Genomic DNA, 20,978 nt, shown 5'->3' with positions numbered 1-20,978 from the left:
GCTTTTAGCTCTATGAATTATTTAAAAAAAGCGTTAGGAGAGATTTGCAACTAAAGTCTGCTGTAGGTGCTCATATTCTTCCTTTATGTGCTTCCCAGCGAATCAAATTTTAGGAAGATTAAGTTGACTTCCAAAATCAGCCTATCTTACCCGCCTGAGTCTGAAAACCTCATGTCAACCCCAACCCTTTACGCTTTGCAGAGATGTAAGGGGCCATTCTAGGAATCCATTTCTTAGTACCATGACCAAAATGAACTCCTGCTTCCATCTCGGTGCCGGAGCTCGTACCGGACGATCGGCGGCACGGTTTTGTACGCCTCCATACCGTTCCATGTCGGGCTCGTACAGACAAAGCAAAGAGGGCAAGGGAGCGGGAAAGGAAGAATGGGAGAGAGAAAAAGAGAGAGGGAGGAGGAAGGGAGGGCCACCGGAGGCCTCCGAAGGGGGTTAAAGGGGCCCTGAAGGGCCGGACCAAGGGCTCCGCCGTCCGGACCCCTGTTTCGAACCCGTCGGAGCTTTTTTTTACTTTAAAAATTTTAAGTAAAGTCGGCAAACCCCTTACCAACTTCAGTTAAAATAAAAAAAGGTTCGACATATCCCTATTTCAAACAAAATAGGGGTCTGAAGGGAGAAGCCCCTTCTCTGGCCCTTCGGGGCCCCTTCGGAGGCCTCCAGCGGTCCTCCCTCCCTCTCCCTTCCTCCCCCCTCTCTCTTTTTCTCTCTTTTCTTCTCTCTCTCCCCACCTACTGGTTTACCATTTTGAATGTCGGAACTATCCCGGTTCGCCGTCGGCACGGCTCGGTACACCCCAAACCAGGCGATTTGAGACAGTTCGGTATTCCTTGTTTCCAGCATTTATCTTTTAGTGTATGAGATTTGCAATGTTTATCTTTTTGAGCCAGAAAACTTCTCATGTGTAGGCATATGGCTGATTTAAAATTGCTATGACAAAATGAGTCCCATACACTAGATCTTTTCTTCTTCCAGAAAATCGAAGCTCCAAAGAAAATGGGCTTAAGGTACCCAATGTAAGGGATGACCTTTTACCATATGGGCACAGAGGTTGTTAGTGAGTTTGAAGGATTCTGAAATCTTTCAATGGCTTTGCTTAGGGATGATTGATGTTATTCGTCCACCTATGACCACAGCAGTAGCAAGAAAGCTTGATCGTTGAAATCTATCGCGTGCCTTTAAGAGATTCTAATTTCTTCTATATTCTGCTTCACGCCCCTATATATGCATCTATAGCAATAAATATTACAAGCTGGTTTTTGATGAAATAAGATATAATGGTTGCTATAAATGAAGAAGAATAAAGTAGAACAATCTTATGATTAGTGAAAAAACTTCTATAACTCTCTTTATTATCTAATCGTTGAATCTATCTTTTTCCTGAGCAATGTTCTCACAGAAAATATTGAGAAGCAGTTATTAGACTAATCTGAATGTTAAAACAAATTGAAACTGACAAAAATAAAATTAAAATTTTTTACATGTATACCCTCCTAAATATGTAAAACTGCATGAGTACCCTTGCGAAGTTGATATTTGCATGTATATCCTTATAAATATTTTTTTTTTGCATATCTACCCATTAAGAGTATTTTAGTCATTTCAATTTTAAACCGCTAATTTCTTAACAGCATTAGATAGCATGGGCATCTATGCAAAAAAAGAAAAAGAAGGGTATGCACGCAAAACAAGTATTTTATGAAGGTATACATTCAAATATCAATTTTAAAAGAGTATTCATGCAAATTCCAATATTTAGAAGGGTATATACGTAAAAAATCCTAACTATATTATCAAATATGAAAATATGAAGTTAAAATTTTTCACTGAAGTCTGAGGATTGCTTATCCTGCTTGGAATAACCCATTCATTTATGCAGAACCAAGATTCACCAGAAAGATTTATCAAAATTGTGTAAGAGATTAGAGGTCTCTACGACAGGCTTTCTATTTAGTAGAACCTTCTAAAAAGGTCATCAGTTGATACTATGAAAATAATAAACTACAAAATATCTTCCTTCATGTACACTTTGAAAGGAATTGTTCAAACAAAATAATATTTTCCCCAACTCAACTGATAACATAATTTGACCATCCCAGTACATGTCAATGCTATGTTGCTTCTGAGTGGGTTCTCTTCCCTTTATATATTTTTCACATAATAAAGTATATTGCAAGTGTCCTTCCTCAGCACTTATTCTTCAAATCCAACTATTTATTCAATTATCTAAGTTGCTGACTGAAATTACCTCTTAAAACCAAATGAGGACGAGTATTTTCATATAAAAAATTAAATATCATGCTAGAATTTAATTTGGTTTTGTATGTTATAAAACAACCTTTTTACAACTTTCCTCTCTAGGCTTACCCCCATTATTCCAAAACAAGAATGATAAATGAGTTTGCACATCATATATGAGACCCTGCATTCTCGCAAAAAGGATTCTCTTCAATTATGGGTGGCTGTAGTTCAGATATGTTTGGTAAGGTTGTGAATCTGCTCTGTAGTGAATTTTTCTAAAGTCTTGCAATTGATTATGTGTTTTTGATCACTTCCCCTTGTGTCTCATAAGATCTAGAATGCTTTAACCAGAGTGAAACCAAAAGGATGCATTGCCATGGTTGTAGGATAAATCTTCAGAATATGGAAACTGGAGAAGCTGAATCCAGGCTTTATCTTGTGTCTTTTTTTGACTCACAGGAAGAAGGCAAAGCCTTGAGTAAGTAAATCTGAGATATGAACAACTGAAACAATCGACCATATCTAAGTCCATAAGCTGAGTAGCAAAGTCTGCATTCCAGTCAAAACTTGTCCTAGTAGTAGTTCCTACTTCCTACCAGTGGTTCCGTGTCCTGCTAACCAACCAGTCTTCAGGTTTGTTGCCCTTGCAGAAGATGTGTATATATTGAAGGAAGTCACAGGCCACTTTTGTAATATTCTATTTTATCATAAAGCAGGCATAAAGATAAGATATGATAATAAAATCAGATAATGTTTTAATTTGGACTTTTGCAATGTTAGGTTTCAAAATTCTTTTTATTTGGAGAATTGCTGACTGAGAAAAACCTATGTTGGTGTGTATGTGAATTTGGTAGAAGTTAGAAATGAGTAACATAGACTAAACTTCTAGGAGTCAAACTCTACTATAGGTTATGAAGAATACTGCAACTCATACACAGTGAGTTTCTTGATTGTTAGATCATTAAAAAAAGCCCCACTAACATAGTTAAGATCTTACAATGAGCATAAACCCAAAAGAGGATAGAATGAGTATCCAAGAGATAAGAAATCATCAAAGAGACTGCATGGGTGTAAACAAGTTCAGGAAGAGAAAGCTTTTGTCTGAGGAAGGTTAAATTGTGATGAATATATTAGAGGCAGGTTAAGTTAAATTTTTTTTGGAAAGATGCAGTCGGTAGTAATGAACACATCACTTTAAATGGGCACTTATATCAATGCCCTTGGTAGTTTCAAATTATCAAAACATCGAGTTCATATGCAAAAGAAATAAATAACAGATCCAATATGGATGATGCACAGTCAGCACTCAGTTTTCTATCAGGACTATAGCATAATAATATAGGACTCGAATTGAGGTGAAAAAGAATTTGAATATGCATTTTATAACATGAGATGCAGGCTTTTTATGAAATCAGCAACATAAAGAACCTAAAGGACAGGTCCACAACGTTTGACTGGTTGCTTCGAGGCATATATTGAGATAAATGGACGTTATATCACCAATTCTTTCACTGGATTCAAGCAATTTTGTCACTAATGTTATAATGGCTAAGCATCAAGAAAATAAAAGCCACCTTGCTAAACAAGCAACAAAAGAAAATAAGAAAAAGATAGAAGCCACAAATTTCCGCTAAGAAAGTTCTTACTTACTTGTACCAGTTGAATAAACTGACACCAACCATAATCGTGAGAAGCCCAATTCCCTTTAAAATTGTAAACTGATCATGGTAATAAAACACAGCAACCTGAACAGAGGTTTCATACATTAAAAATATGTATTTAACTAAATTACATGTTGATTTTTTATCTCAACCACTATATAATCAGAAAGAAAATATGATCAGTGTTCACAAAATATATAATCAATAATACAGCAGCTTGATAAAGGGAATTAATTAGCAATAATGTTGCAGGTTAATAAAGCATTGCCAGCTATTAAATTATCAAAGACACCCCGACTGGTGGCAAGCATAAAAAGGGCATCCCAGTGCATAAAGCTCCTGCATACCCCTGTATGCAGATAGACTCTTTCTATGTTTCAAGCCTATGGCACCCAGGTTATAATGAAGCTACCATACCGATCCGCCAAGGCCTGCCCTATGGTGTCCCAATAAACACTAGTACATAAGATTTGGAGAAATTGGGAGTGACCACATCTTGTAATATGTTGGGCTCATAGAATATTAAGCACTAATGAGCATAACAAAAAGTAAATCTTTCTCCATTAGAGCAAAGAATATTCTTGAAAGACTTCATAGTAACTTAACATTGAACATACAGGAACAACTGATTTCTCTAGCACATCTTATAATGTCAAGAATGGTGAAATGCTACAACGGTAGTTTTTATGCGAAAAGAACTAGTCATCTCAAAAACAATTCACATGTAAAGTTACAGCTCAATGACATGAACATTTAAGCTTGTAATCAAGACATAAGTGCCAAATCCTACCAGTCCATGCTGGCAAGCACATACCATGCTGGGTCAATATTAACACTTGCACTGCCAGAACCGCATCACTTAATCCTCCTTTTAATTGAAAGTATCTTTAATTGTAAAATAAGTTTTTTCTTCTTGGCACAACATGGTACACATGTCACGATGGCCAGTAGCCAACACATCCTGTGCTAGTGACACAAACCCTTTCTGGTAATCTCATGTGAAACATTTACCTATCAAAAATATGCAGGTCTGGCAGGTAATTAACTAATTTTACAAATATAAAGATTTGGTTGAGTTGGTAGACAAACTTATCAATACAGCTGAAAGGGAAAAAGAGTAAAATGGATTTAATAAAGCAGATACATGTAGAAGCATAGTTTGAAACTTCATCCATAACAAAAAAATTTAGATTGATAATCTTCCAAACCTACTGCAATCACCCACTTGTTTCATCCACTCTTTCTTTCTAACTAATCAGTATACACAAGCACATTGTTGCTGTTAGAAAATTTGGACTCTGACTGATAATTTTTGGTGATATGAATAATGATTAGACAAGCATTCTTAGTTACTATCTATAATTCCATATCTTGACCTACATAAAGCTGTATCTTTATCTAATGATTTTGTTTGCATTTCAGCAAATTAATCTTTATACTTTGCAGAATCAAGAAAAAGTACTGCACTACCAGTATAGCATATCACAATCAAGATGAGTCAATATAATCTTAGACATCTGTATGCCTATAGACATTATAAAGGCAAATCATGCAGCATCAGCCTGTGTCACAGCATATCTGCATGATACAACCGAGTATGAGTAGATACATAAAAATATAGATGAACTGAAGAAGCAGTTGCTTCCAGATTTCCTGTGGTATTCACGCACATAAGTAAACTTCAAAGCATCGCTTTGAGACTTAAGACCCCCTCAAAGTAACAAGAACAAGGTAAAATAGTCAATCCCTAGTCCCTACCCCATTGTGTATGTCATCCACAAATTCAAAGGGAAAGATGTTAAATTTCCACCTTATGCAACAGGTTTATGCTTGCTTTTCCAGCAACTGTAGAACGACACAGGATAAAAGAATAATCATTAGCGAAAAGGATATATTTGCTTTTCCAATAATTTTAGAAAGATATTGAGTAAAAGCACATTCTTTGTCTTGACCCTCTGATTTTCTAGATATAACCTCTGGGGAAGCATAATAAGAAAAATGGTGGACATAAGTAGCATAAAACTTCTACATGGCAAATTCAGAACATCCAAGTATGTGATATAGGAAGGACCAATTTAACTTAATGATTTCTCAATTTATCCATGTTAATCTTCTAAATGATGCCTTGTCACCAATGCGCTCCCTCTTGATTCCTCCAAGAATCATTATATTCATAATAAATAATTAACCCATGGAAAATTTGTCTTCCTCTACCACACACCCATAAATTTATGAAAATAGATATCAGTCACTTCTCTTTCTCCTTGAGAAAGAACCTTGGACACTGTTTTGTAATCTCCGAGAATAATGTAATGGGACAGAATTCCGTAATTACCTTTTTCAAGGAAAAGTTTAGATGGATGTTCGCTTAGCTTTTCCATCAATTGAACCTTCCAATGAACTAATAATAGAGAAGTAGCACATATTTGAGAGACCTTAAACACTTCAACAAATGCAAAACTGTATATATCCCAGGCCCTTAACTTTTTTCAGTATGTCTCATTGATCAACTTAATTCCAACTTTACTTTTAACCCATAGTATGCCAGCCTTGGACTATAAGGGCAATTCCAAATCATGAAGCAAAGCACTCATTAAAATAAGAAAATCAACATCTCATTAATACTACATTTTACCTCTCCTTCTTAATCATTTCTCCTAGCAAACTGATGTTTCTATAGGCATTGTATTTCTGCCCTCCTCTTCTAAGTATGAAGTCCTTTTTTTTGTCGTTAGTGAAAATCTCCACAATTCAAAATCCCTATACCTCTAATTTGCATTTAAAATTAATGAGCTCTTTCTTACCAATATGGCAATAGCTCCAAGTGAAATCTTATTTGACTTCTAAATATAGCTCCTAACTCTTCCAGTTTGAGTATGATATTTTTAGAGCCATATCTCCTCCTGTTCCCATTGCAAAATATCACTCTTACTTCTTAGACTAATCAACTATCGATAGATAAAATAGGTAATAGTTGGCTAATTGCATGATTTGTTTCTTAACCACTAGTTTCAGTTAAATACACAAGCGATGCAGTGGACTTCAAATGGTTTAATATGGTTTAGGAATGAAAAAATGGATATGAAATCATTTACAAATACCATTAAAGATTGGTCTTAGAAGAAAGTTTATAGTCTGCAGTGTACGTCTATATTGACTACTGTTATGCACTTGAAAACCCTTTTTTATGCATGTATATCACTTTAATTGCCTTCTAAAAGGCGCAATGGATTAGGGGTGGCATAAATTGACCTGACTCAAAACCCGACTCAACCTTTTTAGTTATGGTTGCATATGGGTCAAAATTTCTGACCCAAAAGGTCAAAGCTTTGACCTGTCACAGATCATGAGGATAGAATTCTATTTGGTCGGAATAATTTAGGCTGGGATATCATGATCTTGGTAAGAATTTTTTGACTGGTTGGTCATTTTCTTAATACTAGTTTTCTAAATCATATTGGAAATCAGCCAATAAGAATTATAAGGAATTAAGGATTGTATTTGATAGATTAGATTAGGTATCTTGGGGATTGAATATTGCAAAATAATTATGTTAGGGTCAGATGGATGATGCAAAACGACCCATAGGTGGGTATGGTTTGACAGTTCTTGACCTGATGTCAGATCAGATCAGGTATCAGTCAAGGTTTTGTACGTTGTTATTATCCTTACTTGACCCCAACCCAAACCCAACCTGCCCTAAACCATTACTACCCCTATACTGGACTACCATAGGGTATTTTCTAGTTATTCCCTGAACTCGTAATTGATTTCAAAAGATTTCTTGAAGAAGAAGAACTACATATTGCCCTGTGTAGCTTTCTCTTGCCCTTTTCCTTCTCATGGTGGTGATTGGAAATGAATAAAAGCAAATCACCTACCATTACAAATCTCAAGCATCAACATATCTATACAAATTAGATGAGTAGTAAATAAGAGAGAGAGAGAGAGAGAGAGAGAGAGAGAGAGAGAGATGTTAGAATAAGATTAAGACACTGTTTGGTTGCCAAAAAAAATGAAATAAAACAAAAGAAAATAACCAAAAGAAAACACAAGAGGAGTTTGCTCATGTTTGGCTGAACAAAAACATTTCAGACAATTGTCAAGAGAGTCACTAGTAAGATAGTTAATTCATCTTTAGCCACGTGTCTGTTTATTATTTTGTAACAAAACAGCTAGTTAGCTACCTTTTGGAGAAGCAAAATTTGGGCTGGTTAGAGAAAACTTTTGCCTATTATTTTCTCTTTGTTTTTTGTCCTTATATATATATATATATATATATATATATATATATATATATATATATATATATATATATATATATTAGTACCAAATGTGAAAAAGGTATTCTTATCTAACCAGTTTTCTTTTCATTTTTAGCTTCTTGGTGACCAAACAAAGCCTGAAAAAACATCACAGCAATTATATCAACGTACTAAGACAACTTAGTTTACTTCACCAATTATAAGTAGAATTTGCATTGTTGTTTCATACCACGATAGTGACGGCTTCCTTTACAACACCAGCTATTGTTACAGTTACCGCACTAGTTGCTGAGATGAGAATATATTCAGTTAAAACCTGCAATGAGAAGAATATTGCAATTTGTTTAAGTGCATGACCATTCCACAAGGATAGTAATAAACAGCTAAATTTGTTGAAAACCTCAACAAAAATAATGGTGGATATCATCAATCTTTTAGGATAATGGATAGATCATTGGAGCAAATATGCAACTCTCACCATAAAGAAGGCCAAAGATCCTCCAATAAGCATTAATATGCAACTCCGAATTATGTGCCATGGACTATCAAAATAAGCATTCGTCTGAAAATCATGCCAAGGATCCATTACAAGGGAGAGGATTAAAGTTGCAACTGCCATCATAGGAGTAACATAACTCATCAGGGTAATTGGATTCTTTAGACCTGCATGACACCAAAATAAACTAATATGACCTTAACAATCTTATACAGGAAAAAAGAAAGCTCTGTCAAAGTTTCAATTTAATGCACAAACTACTTTATGGCAACTTGGCCCTTATTTAAGTCCAACAAAAAAATTATTTGATTTTACAAACACCCCAATCTGATAGGCAAATGTTACAGGATTTCTATGGAAATACTTCATGACAGTTGAGCAGACATCTATGTGCCTGCACAATTTATAGCATTTCAATAATTTTATTGTAGTTTTATGAGGAAATTAAAAGGAGGCAGGATAGGTTGCTTACCATAAGCCTCTTTCTTCATACCAAGTTCAAAAGCCATATACAAAGAAAAAAGTCATTAATGTTAGAATGAGGAGAAAAGCAAACAAAGATTTCACTATCAAAGCAAAATGAATATTTAGAAATCTCAATCATGTTTTCCGCTATACAAATTTATATTGATTGCAAGCTGAATACAGGAATTAATAGCCATACCTGCAAAAGAAGCTGAGTCATGCACCAGCGAAAACCCGACATAACAGCAGCAAGCATGACAAAAACAAATCCCCAAAACTCAAATTCCGTTTCCTTAGCAACTGACAGAATTTGTGTTAGTCTATAATATTGTACAAGAGCAGCTGCCATTAGAGATTTTAAGCTAGACATCACATCATTTACCGGCAGTTGTGCAGTGAAATAGAATCAGCAACTGACAGTTTAAGATAGCAAGGTTACTAGAATTGAAGTGAGGAAAAAAAGACAAAGTAAGTCTGCACTACATAACATAAGCATAGCTACAGTTATCAAAGAATTTTATTAGAGACAATAGCTAGACAACTCAGATGCTGAACATCTTGTAGAAGGATTAGATGATTAGTATTGATAAGAATATGCTTGAATTACAAGAAAATGATCATGCAAAATTTCATATATTTTGATGTTCCCAAACTTCTTCATTTTTTAACTCTATGATGATCTTGGAAATCAGATTATAGCATTCCATCTCTAGTTTCAGAACGTTACTTATCATCCACATGGTCAAAACTCGTCAGACACCTCAGAATAATATAAACATTAAACAATTAGACTTCTGCTATAGATATTATATTCAATATTTATTGATTTTTTTTTAGTGTTTGGTTAGATTGTGTTTAACTTGAGGGCTCCATAGCATATAATTTGTCTGAAACAAAAGAAAATCATTATATCACTTCTCACTTCTTCATCTAGATTATTTTCAAAGAAAATAAGTCCTGAAAGGTTTCTCGATAGTTGCATGAGATCAAATAGCATTACAAGTAGGGTAGGTTTTACTTTCTACCAACTAATCTTCTACATTAGCTGGCAAGCGTCTTTTCAACACAATTGCCTTGGTTGGGTATTCCACACCAATTTTTAGAAGGTTGGCATCAAGTTGAGACCAGTCATAGAGAGTTAAAACTCTAGATGTCATAAGTCATAACAAGTTCTTTGATTTTAAATGTTTGTGCTTTAATACATATATAAAGCCAAACCCTGTTTGTATGGGCAAACGCTTGTAAGATGGGGTTGGGGGAAAAAAAGCTCTTTGCAAATCTCTATGCAACAATTTCCTGAATATAATTTATAATTTCAACTTTTCTAAGAAGTCTTAGTCAAGGATGATGCACTGATGTAGATTGTGAGTCAAAAGGTCCTTTTCTTTGCCAAGTTCCTTAGCTTTCCTTTACAACAAAATGAGTTGAAAAAAAAAAATCCAAAGTTATCCAATTTTCATGCCTACAGATCGAGGATTTTGATGATTTATTTCTTTCAACAACATATGTTGAGGTATGTGGTGGTAAATAAAATATAGAGGCAAAATTCCTGACATTAAAACAATCTTAAAATTCCTTCTGGAAATAAAAGTAAAGAAGAGGTGAAAGGCCAAGTTGAGACTTTTGAAGGAAAGGAGAGATAATTGAGCATGGAGATATAGCAACATTAATGCGGCAAGCTTCTTCTATTGTGGTTTTGTATCTTAAAGCACATAGGATGCAGCTGGAATTTAGAGTCCTCTTTCCACTCATTTTTGGATATTAGTAATAATTTTCAATGTTTGAAAAGGCAGCCTTAAAAATGAAATGGATTCTGACTTGAGAAGTTTTCTATCCATCTTTGTGGGAAACAAGTTGAGAATTATTTGATATCACTTCATAGGTCAAGTCAATTTCTTGGTAAGCTTTTTAAATGGGACAGAGAGAGTTCTTCCACTATATGGACCGACCTCTTGCTGATGTAGGATTTAGAAAAGCCCTTGTTGACCTGGAGTCAACCCATGACGAGGTAATAGGTTTGAGCTCCACAAGGAGATGTGATGGGAGGCTAGACGTTAAGTAGCTGTTAGGTTCAGGCTGGATGCTATACAGTAGGCCCACCAACAAGATCTCGCCATGGGGATCATGTTTTTCATATTCGAACCTAGTTGCCTAAAAATACAATAGCAGTATAACATTATTTATTAAATCAGGATGGAAACACTAGGATGTTGGTGAGTATGGAGGAGGTCTTGAAACAATTGTTTCAACTTTCAAGTGTTGGCAACATGGCATGGATCAGCACAACACTTATTTAACCCTTTTTATAAATATTTTTAATTAAAAAGGATTCCCTTTTTTCTGTTTCAATACACCGCCGGACATGGACCAGCGTGGCAGGCACTGCACTGCACAGACCCCAGACCATAGTGGCTGGTGAGTGGCACAGCCACCAGAACCAAAATTCAAAACCTTGTTTGAAACAATTATGGCATCTTTCATAGGCATTCTTGCCAAGAAATATTGAACAGCTAACAACAGTCACATGTTTGTAACTTTACAAATTCATAAATTCTGGTCACGGATAATTGCGAGCAACCAACTTCAGACAGTTTGCATGGATTCTTCAGCCATTCTACCATATTAACTTTTTTATGAATATAAATTTTTCTAAGAAAGCTTCTTAAACATCCTCTCTTGTCATGCTTTAAAGCTACAACATACAAGGCTGCCTTGAGGCTTATAGGCAGGTGGGTGAAGATAAACCAGCTGCACCCCTAGTTGGACACATTCTTTGCATTATTTTTCTTTTTCCATATAAACTTCATGACATAAATAAATGAGATCTCAATTGTAAAATCAATGGAGAAGATCAGCAAGATAACCAATGACTAAGTGATTGGACGTATTAAGATTCAATATATGGCTTTCATAATTTGCATCATATGAAAAATTGAAAAAAGCATGAATAGATAAGCATCTGAATCCTCAGTATTGACAAAATTTATGATTGCAAATGCCTTCAAATATCTCAATTCTTCTCGTTCCTTTACGTTAGAAATAAGATCTATACAAAGTTATTCTTGATAGACAACATATCACAAACTGCAGCACTGGGTTGCAATTAATAAATATACCTGTTAATAGAACTCCAAAGGAAATGATGAATATAATACCTAGAAGCTTGATGCTGGGATTTTCCAACCTTTGAAACGAAATTATTAAGAGTGACATCAAACATGAGTACTTAAAACAGAAAAGGGAAGAATAAAAGAAAGAAAATATGAATGATACCATGAACCTTGCATCTAAAAGACCTGTTATCAGGTTAGGAATCAGCCAAAGATTTTATATACAAGCAGAAAAAACAATTATGGTAATTCACCATAATATAACAAATACATAGAAACAGAAAAATGCATTGAACAAAAGGCATTAACTGCAAGGGGGAAGGCCATTGTACCAACGTTAATGAGACAAAAGGAACATAATGGTTACATATCTCAAGAACAATAGAACAGAATATAGTGGAAGAAAAAGGACAGCACTAAGTATGCTATACAAGGTTCACCATGCCGATACCGAAGCCTGAACCCGTCGGCCAGCGGCACAGTTCGGTATGCCCCCGTGCCGTTCCGTGTCGGGCCAGTACCAACAAAGCAAAAATGGCGAGGGAGAGGGAGAAAGAGAGAGGGGGGCTGGAAGAGAAAAGAAGGAGGGAGAGAGGATTTCTCGAGGCTCCAAAGGCCACCGGAGGGCCACAGAGGGCCAGAGGAGAGGTCCGTCGAGGCCTATTTTTTATTTTGGAAATTTTAAGTAAAGTCGGCAAGGGAATTGCTAACTTCAATTAAAATTTGAGCTCCTTTTTTTATTTTGAAAATTTTAAGCGAAGTCGGCAACGAAGGACCCTTATTTCAAAAGAAACAAGGGTCCGAAGGGCAGAGCCCCTTCTTCGGCCCTCTGCAGCCCTCAGGCAACCCTCCTTCCCTCTCCCTCTCCCTTCGTCCCCCCTCTCTTTCTTCCTCTCTTTCCTTCTCCCTCTCCCCCTCTTGCCGGTTTCTCATTTTGAATATTGGAACCGTCCTGGTCCGCCGCCGACACAGCTCGGTACGCCCTAAACTGGGCAGTTCAAGATGGTTCCACATTCCTTGATGCTATATATAGTGATTTTTTTGCTTGTTGTCTGTTTTGGCCAGTGCTTAATCAACGAAAGCTGTTGCTAGTGACTTTTCTGAGATCTAGGACCTCTTTACTAACTACAGCCAATGAACATTGTCACTGCCATTGCTGAAGCCAACGAGCCATCTAAGATGTAAATAGAGTGAAAATTTGCTGATCTTTCAAATATTGCAGTGGCACCTAACCTCCACAAAATGCCCTTCTATGCAGTTTGAAATAAGCCCCCATAATCCATATAGTCATACTGAAACTTCACTTTACAAGGAATAGTTTGAAAACAAAGAGTTGATGAAAACAAAAATATTATACAAGTATCCACATAAGCGGTCTCTTGGTTGTAGTGGCATGCCTAAAAAGCAACTGGTGTATGAATATACTCCTCCTCAAGAAACTTGTTTTTGCATGCATAAAAACCCAAAACATACTCCCACACTTGTAAAAACAATTGAGGAATTTAGAAGAATCAAATCAATAATATGACAAAATTTACATCATCTAAATAAAATAATATGACAAAATCAATAATAATATCACCTGAATAATAGACTCCTACACGTGTAAGAAAATTGAGGAATTTAGAAGAATTAAATCAATAATATGACAAAATTTACATCACCTGAATAAAATAGAGAAGGGGAAACAATGATCAAGATCTGTAACTTGACTACCATTTGTTTCTGTATGCTCGCCCCTGTGGCACTTGTGGCCAACTCTGGTCATGAGGTGTACACAGGCCAACTGGTTTTTATCGCCTATACACACCATGAACAAGACCCACCTTAACTTTGCATGGGTTATTAGCTTCCATGTGACACACAGGCAGGCCTACACATGGGATGTGGAGGGTGCAGCTTACACCACATGTAAATAAGAAAAACCTACATGTTCTTGTAGGTTTATCAATCTTGTACTCGTCATTGGACACCCATGTCCATAGCAAACCAATCTTTTAGTCTGGAAACAATGTTTCTTAAAAGCCAGTCTAAATGCAATTTAAGCCAAGAGAATACATTGGAACTTCAGTGTATTGCTATCCCCCAATAATCCAATACTGAAGCATACAGAATTGGCAGTCAATGATAATAATGATGATGAGTGGGATATTTGAGTTGGTCCACATAACATGATTGTCAGACTGTACTATCATTCACTTTACCTGCTTATCGTTTAGCTTATGCAACATACTCTGCAATGGCGAATATAAGCAGAAAAGCACCATGATATAATTCATGTACATTTTGCCTTTCCCATAGTTATCCGCTTCCACCCAAAAACCAATAAAATTTTTTATTCTTATTTTTTAATACAATTTAAAGCCAAATTGAACATTAAACAACAAATATAGGTATATAGGTAGCATAATTTTTTACCTTTTCATAGAGTTGTTTCTTGACTATAATCACTCTTAACACGTGGACCTCCAAAAATGCATACATGCTTTTGTACCCACATTTGCTCCATTTTAGATTACAACAAATGAAGACTAATACATTTACTCTTATATTCTCTTTCCTATATGAGTATAAAAAGTTGGTTTACGCTCGCAATTTGCTTCACAAAAATGAAAATCAAATTTCTTCTACAAAGCCTTGTTTTCTTTCCTCCTCATCTAGAATGTTTCTTATAGGAATCTAGCAAGGTTGCTCCCCAATTACATGATCTGAAATTTTACAAACAACAAGGTTGTTCTTTAATAGCCACCAACTGGCCTTCTAGGTCTCATGGCATGGCCATCTCATACACAGCATTGGGTTAAATTTAGGCACCATGCATAACAACGAAGACATATAAACTTTAAGAGATCAAACTCCAATCCATAACCTCGGCCCATGTAGATGGAAGGCTCACTGGTTAAGACATCTTAACAAATAAAGCTTAATGAAGTATTTAGTGTTTGTATCATCCCTTTCACCATGTATCCTTGATAATCAAATCTTTTCAAGAAATTTATCACTTAACAAAGATTTTGTTTAGGTCCAAATTTTTCCCTCATTTTTTTTTCTCCTATTTAAGTATAACTGAAGTTACTGAACTCAATTAATGGAATGGGACTTCAACTTTCAGGCTATCCACCCATAGTGAAATATCAAGCTTCATTGTGGCTTAAATGAATAAAGGTTGATATGGGAGTACAGCATATCAAAATCTCTCACGGCATGGGATCCTCTCCTATTCGGCAACACCCTTGCCTTTGTTTATCATCATTGCACATATGCCAACCAAAAGTTTTTCTAAAGTCCAAACATCTTTCTCTACTTTTATCACAAAAAAGTTTCTCAACGTCCCTTCCCTTACTAGGATTTATGCACCCTCCAACAATCAAAGTCCTTTGCTTAAGCCTTAACCAATTTGAGGTCAAAGACAAATCAGGTCTGTACCAAAAAATTGAACACAGATCTCTACAACTTTCTTGATCACTTGTTCTACAGTTTTCCCTCAAACATCATAGCCATTCCAGGTCGACAACTACATCTCTTCCACTTGGTTCTAACACGCAGCATGCCCTTAATCTAGAATGCATTTCAGTCATGCAAATTTCCTATTATGGAAACATTAATCTTAGTTGCAATCACAGTGCAATAAAACCAAACCTAGAACAAGTTGTTAGAGACCAACTTAGCCAGTAAAATTTTTTTCTTTAACTTGTAGTAGATAGCAGAAGCTACATTCCACATACTGAGAGAACACCTATTACCATTTCAGCTTAAGGCCTAGCAATTAAAATCTACAGGATTATTCAAATTCATCGTTGATAAATAAAATAGACCTAAACTCCATTGCCAAATTAGATCAAACTCTGAACAATGGTAGGGGATGAATGGTACTGTTAAACTACAAAAATTAAATATAGTTAACATCGGCTCGAGCTTTAGGTGTTCAAGAACGCAAAAGAAAATTAGTGTCAAAGACTTAAGATGACTAAATGAAGCCATGTACTTATGATAATAGAAAATAAAGGAATTGCAATTACTCAATCTAGCAATAATGTAAGCTAATTATAACTAAGATGAACCAAGTACACCAAAACTCACCTAAATGCAAAAGCAAATAGAAGAAGGAAAATTGGAGAGGCAGATTTGCACTGCATAAGATGGTCAAAGGCAGAATATCAATAAGAAGTTAAAAATAAATAAACCTTGTTAGTAACACAGCTGGGGTAAAAAAAAACAGAAAGGTAACTTCTTTTTTAAATGAGCAAGAAACAGACCATTGTAGCAAATGTAACAGATATGAACACAAGAGAAGCATTGCTCAGGTTTATATCCAGTGCAGTTCCAATAGCTGTTGGCACAACTGCGAAAAGTAAAGTCCATCTGTAACATTAGCATTAGAAAGTTCTGAACAAAATGCGCCTGGTTAGATCTACAAGGCCAAAATGGCAAAGATCGTTAGAAAAATTATTTGTCAGCACAAAATCCTTGGACCCTCAAACTTAAGCTGACTGGTTAGAAATTGACGTAAAGAAATTTATGTTTACAGCACATGCCACAATTAATAGATATGGTAAGTGACATCCTGTTAAAGTAATTATTTTTTGCAGTCACTGCCCAAACTTCTACAGCATGCAAACTGTGCTTATTTAACATTATACATAGGGAATTCCTGCATGACCAGCAAGCAAAATAGCATATGACTTAGAGATGTGAGGGATATTGGAGACTGGATCAGCATTGAAAAGAAAGAAGAAAGAAAGAAAGAAAGAAAATCAAAAGAACATGTCATTTAGAAGTCTTGTAAGTTCCATGCTTCTAACAGAGCAAAAAAAAGAAAAAAGAAAAGCGAAGAAGAAAGCAATGGAACACAGACTAGGAGGAAGATTCTTGGGTACACCAACCAGTTGAAATTCTCACTACTCTACAGCTGTCCATGCACATAACACACACATACCACAAGAAAGACTTTCAAGGTAGACACATGATGAAAAAGGAACTGGGTTAGAAATGACTGCATAAAACAGATTGAACTAATAAGAAGCCAGCCAAGATGGTGCACATGTACTGAAGATCCAAGAAGGCGCTTATGAGTAGAACTACTCAGATTTGTGTCAAGAGGTCAGATGATGGAGAATGGACCGATAACACGACAAAAAACATGAAAAATTGATGATGACAAATAATGTGGCTCTTAGATGAATGATTGTTTTCCAGCTCAGTTATTTGGTACAAGCCTTAAATTATGGTTGTGGTTGCATTTCCATAGTTGGAACTTGGAAATGTACGTACCGACCAAATATTGACCCATGACCACTAAAAACCAGCAGTAGACCAACAGATTTAATGAACATAATATATTTCTTCGGTTTCTCTGAACTGAAGTCACAAGCTACAATTAATAATTTAAGATTCATGTATGGATATCAATATCCTCAATGCTTGAAGCTACATGAAAATGTATAAAGTTAGTCTCTTGATATCATAAAGATGCATATAATGAAGTTATAAAGCGGGGTCGGCGGAACTGTCCCGAACCAGGCAGTTCCGACCATCCCGAGCCGTACCGGTAGCTCACCGGTACAGTTTCAGCAACGAAAACGAAAACAGTTGCCGGAGCCGGAGAAGGAGAAGGAAAGAGAGAGCGAGCAATATCTCTCTTTAAGATCAAAACTTAATATATAAACTTAAATGAATACTTCTTAGCAATATCTCTCTTTAAGATCAAACCAAGGGAAATTTAATATATAAACATGCATGTGCAATTTTTTCTTATATGTGAAGCATCCTAAACATCAGTAATATAAGTTACAAATCATTGATAAGTTATTTTTTCATATTATATGATAATGCATCAGCATAACCCATATGATTAACCATACTAGTATTTGAATGGAAGACCAACTTCATGTATCCTCGAGTTTTTAATAATGCCCTCAGATTATGCATCATGTTATTAGCAGGGTATATTTCAGGATATTGTCATACATATATGCAAAAAGACTCTCCATAGGTACACTCCCCCCCTTTCTGCTTCTTATGCAACCTTTCTATTCTCAAGGTATTGGACATCTGATCCTCAAGCTCTTAGAACATGAAGAAAGATGAACAGAAGCACAACAAAGAATGCGAAGCAAAACAAAACAACATCGAAGCCCACAATGCTCCTTGCTCAAATGCTTCTTACATTATTCATTTTCTACAACCATGAACCCCCTTATATTCAAGTATTTCTTCTTTGCTCATTCTACATCCTTTACTGTTATCAATTCTACCTTTATGGAAATTTTCACCACAAAAACATGTTAAGTTACATCTTATGGTGTTTTCACTTCTACTATTATGGCATAAATTAGCATCCTCAGTTTCAAAATCTAAATTCTTTACATTTGTATGGACCATCATCAAACTTAAGGTTCAAAATTATGATTCCATAATTCTATTCTTTCAAACTCTATTAAGGGAATGTTTGGTTTGGGGAAGTTGGGCTATGAAATGAGAATGGGAATGAGTGACTCTCAATCCCGCTGTTTGGTTTGGGGCATCTCATTCCCATTCCGATTTCAATGGGGAACGGAAATGCCCCTCCAAAATTCAATCTCGACTCATCTTCTAGTATTCAAATTCCATTCCGATTCCAATCTAATTCCGAACCAAACATGTCAGAGAATATGGACATTCTGATTCCTATTCCAATGTATTCTGATTCCGATTCCAATCGCGAACCAAACACACCCTAAGATCTTTTTTCAGTTCGAAGTTACTTGTGCTTTGGAACCATCTTTGATATCCAACAGAATATAGTATTATATACAAGAAGCTTGAGTGAACAACAGAATTCAATCTCGACTCATCTTCTAGTATTCAAATTCCATTCCGATTCCAATCTAATTCCGAACCAAACATGTCAGAGAATATGGACATTCTGATTCCTATTCCAATGTATTCTGATTCCGATTCCAATCGCGAACCAAACACACCCTAAGATCTTTTTTCAGTTCGAAGTTACTTGTGCTTTGGAACCATCTTTGATATCCAACAGAATATAGTATTATATACAAGAAGCTTGAGTGAACAACAAACTATATGTTTAAGCTAAATACTCTATCTTAGGAAATGGTTCTTCCCAAGGATTTTTCAGGCTTTGACAAAGGATTATAACAAGGAAGCCTAACCCTTATCTACTGTTCATTTTCATTTTTCAGTAAACCGTCCACATCACTTAAAGTTGGGTTGATGGTGTTCCCGAATGCTAATGAAGCTAAAACATTTGTTTGTTGTATGCAGTTTTGATAAGCACGTGAATACTTAGTGAAATATTATACTTTCGTCAAACCCAAGTTAACCTTGCAGACATTATTATGTATTATCAGGTATCATTGAAATCTAAAGCATTTCACACATAGATTCTCATGAAATTAAAGAATTGAAATTCCTAATGACTATGCATTGTATCCATGTTTTTTTCCAGACCAATAAAGATATAAATCGGCAGCAAGATCACTCATTACCTTTGATGAAGTAATCCCTCCATGTCATTGGTAAATTGCTATCAGAACCACGAGACTGGAAGTACAATATAATCTTGGACAAAACAGCTTGTAACGTGAAGTGGAAGGTATTCATCAACAACGGAGCTGGAAATTTTCCTAATTTATCCCCTAAGAGATTCTTATTATATCTAGATCAAGAAAGAAAGAAAGAAAGAAAATCATCCATAAAGCAAAGAACGTAATAGAGATAGAACCAAGACAACTAGAAAGAAATAGGCACTCACAGTGTCAAACAAGTGCTGAAAGTATACCAAATCAGGATATAAAACAACGTCTTGAGCACCATAACAGCATTAATAGAGTTATGGGCAGACTGTTCCAATAATTCCAGCTTTGTCATCGATTCACTGGTGTGCAAGCCGTTCTCCACGTCAAAAGAAGCGAACTTTTTCCCGATCATATTCCCCTGGCTCCTCTGGCGGAAGTAGCTCGATCTCTGACTCTCCGGATCCGGTGTCCCTCTCGGCGTTCCCTCTTCTTGAAGCAACGGCAGCTCAAAATTTTCGGATCCTTCCGCCGAGCTGGTGCGAAGAGATCCCTCAGGCGAGCGGCTTAACCGCTCGATCCCGTCCTCCTCGCGCCAACTGGAGAACGACGGATCCTTATGGATCGGAGACTTGGGCTTCTCGGCCGGGGCCTCGTCAGGTTTCCTCTCCGCTGCTTCTTCTCCCTTCTCCGCCTCCACGTCGCCCTCTCCCATCTCTTCTTCCTCCTCCTCCTCCTCGGTTCTTGGTCTCAGATCATCCCTTCTTGGATTGGATTCCGGCGGAATCAATTCAAGAAAAGGACGGACTCCAGAACCGATCCAAGACGGTTCTTGATCTCGAACAATCGCAATAAGATCCAAGAAATCAATCAGCTCATGAGATCTTTATCTCTGGTCGGATCCATCGATCTTGGAAGAGAGGGGAGGAAGTTAGGGGGGACGGGGAGGGAATCAGCGAAGTATCAGGTGAGCGGACCTTGGCACGACGTCGTTGTTTTAGTTTCCAAGTCGCCGTCCCGGGCAATGGAAGAAAACTGAAAGGAGATCTGCCGAGTGTTCGGACGCGGAGTAAGTATGCGACCTTCTCCGACCCGAAATTTTCTTGAATTGCCCTTCGCCTCAGGTGCTTATATAAATAGGTAAAGGTTATGGCGGGCGCAAACCCTTTATAGTTTCTGATTAGTGGTTGCCGAGTTTTAGGTTACCAATA

At 36.4% G+C, this 20,978-nt stretch overlaps 1 protein-coding gene across 3 annotated transcripts in view; it reads right to left on the bottom strand.

The window, feature by feature from the left end:
- The window catches only part of LOC103707346 (probable sugar phosphate/phosphate translocator At1g06470), a 27,110-nt gene extending 6,132 nt beyond the window's left edge, over window positions 1-20,978 (bottom strand). Inside the window, exons 1-10 of one of the 3 annotated variants that reach the window (XM_026804764.2) lie at window positions 20,007-20,978; window positions 19,741-19,910; window positions 16,507-16,592; window positions 16,331-16,380; window positions 12,257-12,324; window positions 9,340-9,440; window positions 9,148-9,160; window positions 8,658-8,842; window positions 8,409-8,495; window positions 3,904-3,998 (exon numbers count right to left, since the gene is read on the bottom strand). In XM_026804764.2, the coding sequence (XP_026660565.1) occupies window positions 3,904-3,998; window positions 8,409-8,495; window positions 8,658-8,842; window positions 9,148-9,160; window positions 9,340-9,440; window positions 12,257-12,324; window positions 16,331-16,380; window positions 16,507-16,592; window positions 19,741-19,910; window positions 20,007-20,482 (1,331 nt within the window). In that variant the 5' untranslated portion in view covers window positions 20,483-20,978. Of the gene's footprint in view, window positions 1-3,903; window positions 3,999-8,408; window positions 8,496-8,657; window positions 8,843-9,147; window positions 9,161-9,339; window positions 9,441-12,256; window positions 12,325-16,330; window positions 16,381-16,506; window positions 16,613-19,740; window positions 19,911-20,006 lie in introns of those variants that run through there. The other 2 variants (XM_008791789.4, XM_026804765.2) reach the window with 2 other exon arrangements.

The sequence above is a fragment of the Phoenix dactylifera genome, chromosome 8, assembly GCF_009389715.1.
Source record: "Phoenix dactylifera cultivar Barhee BC4 chromosome 8, palm_55x_up_171113_PBpolish2nd_filt_p, whole genome shotgun sequence".
Taxonomy (NCBI): Eukaryota; Viridiplantae; Streptophyta; class Magnoliopsida; order Arecales; family Arecaceae; genus Phoenix; species Phoenix dactylifera.
Note: the sequence above shows the minus strand (reverse complement) of the source record. Positions and strands in the feature narration are given on the sequence as shown.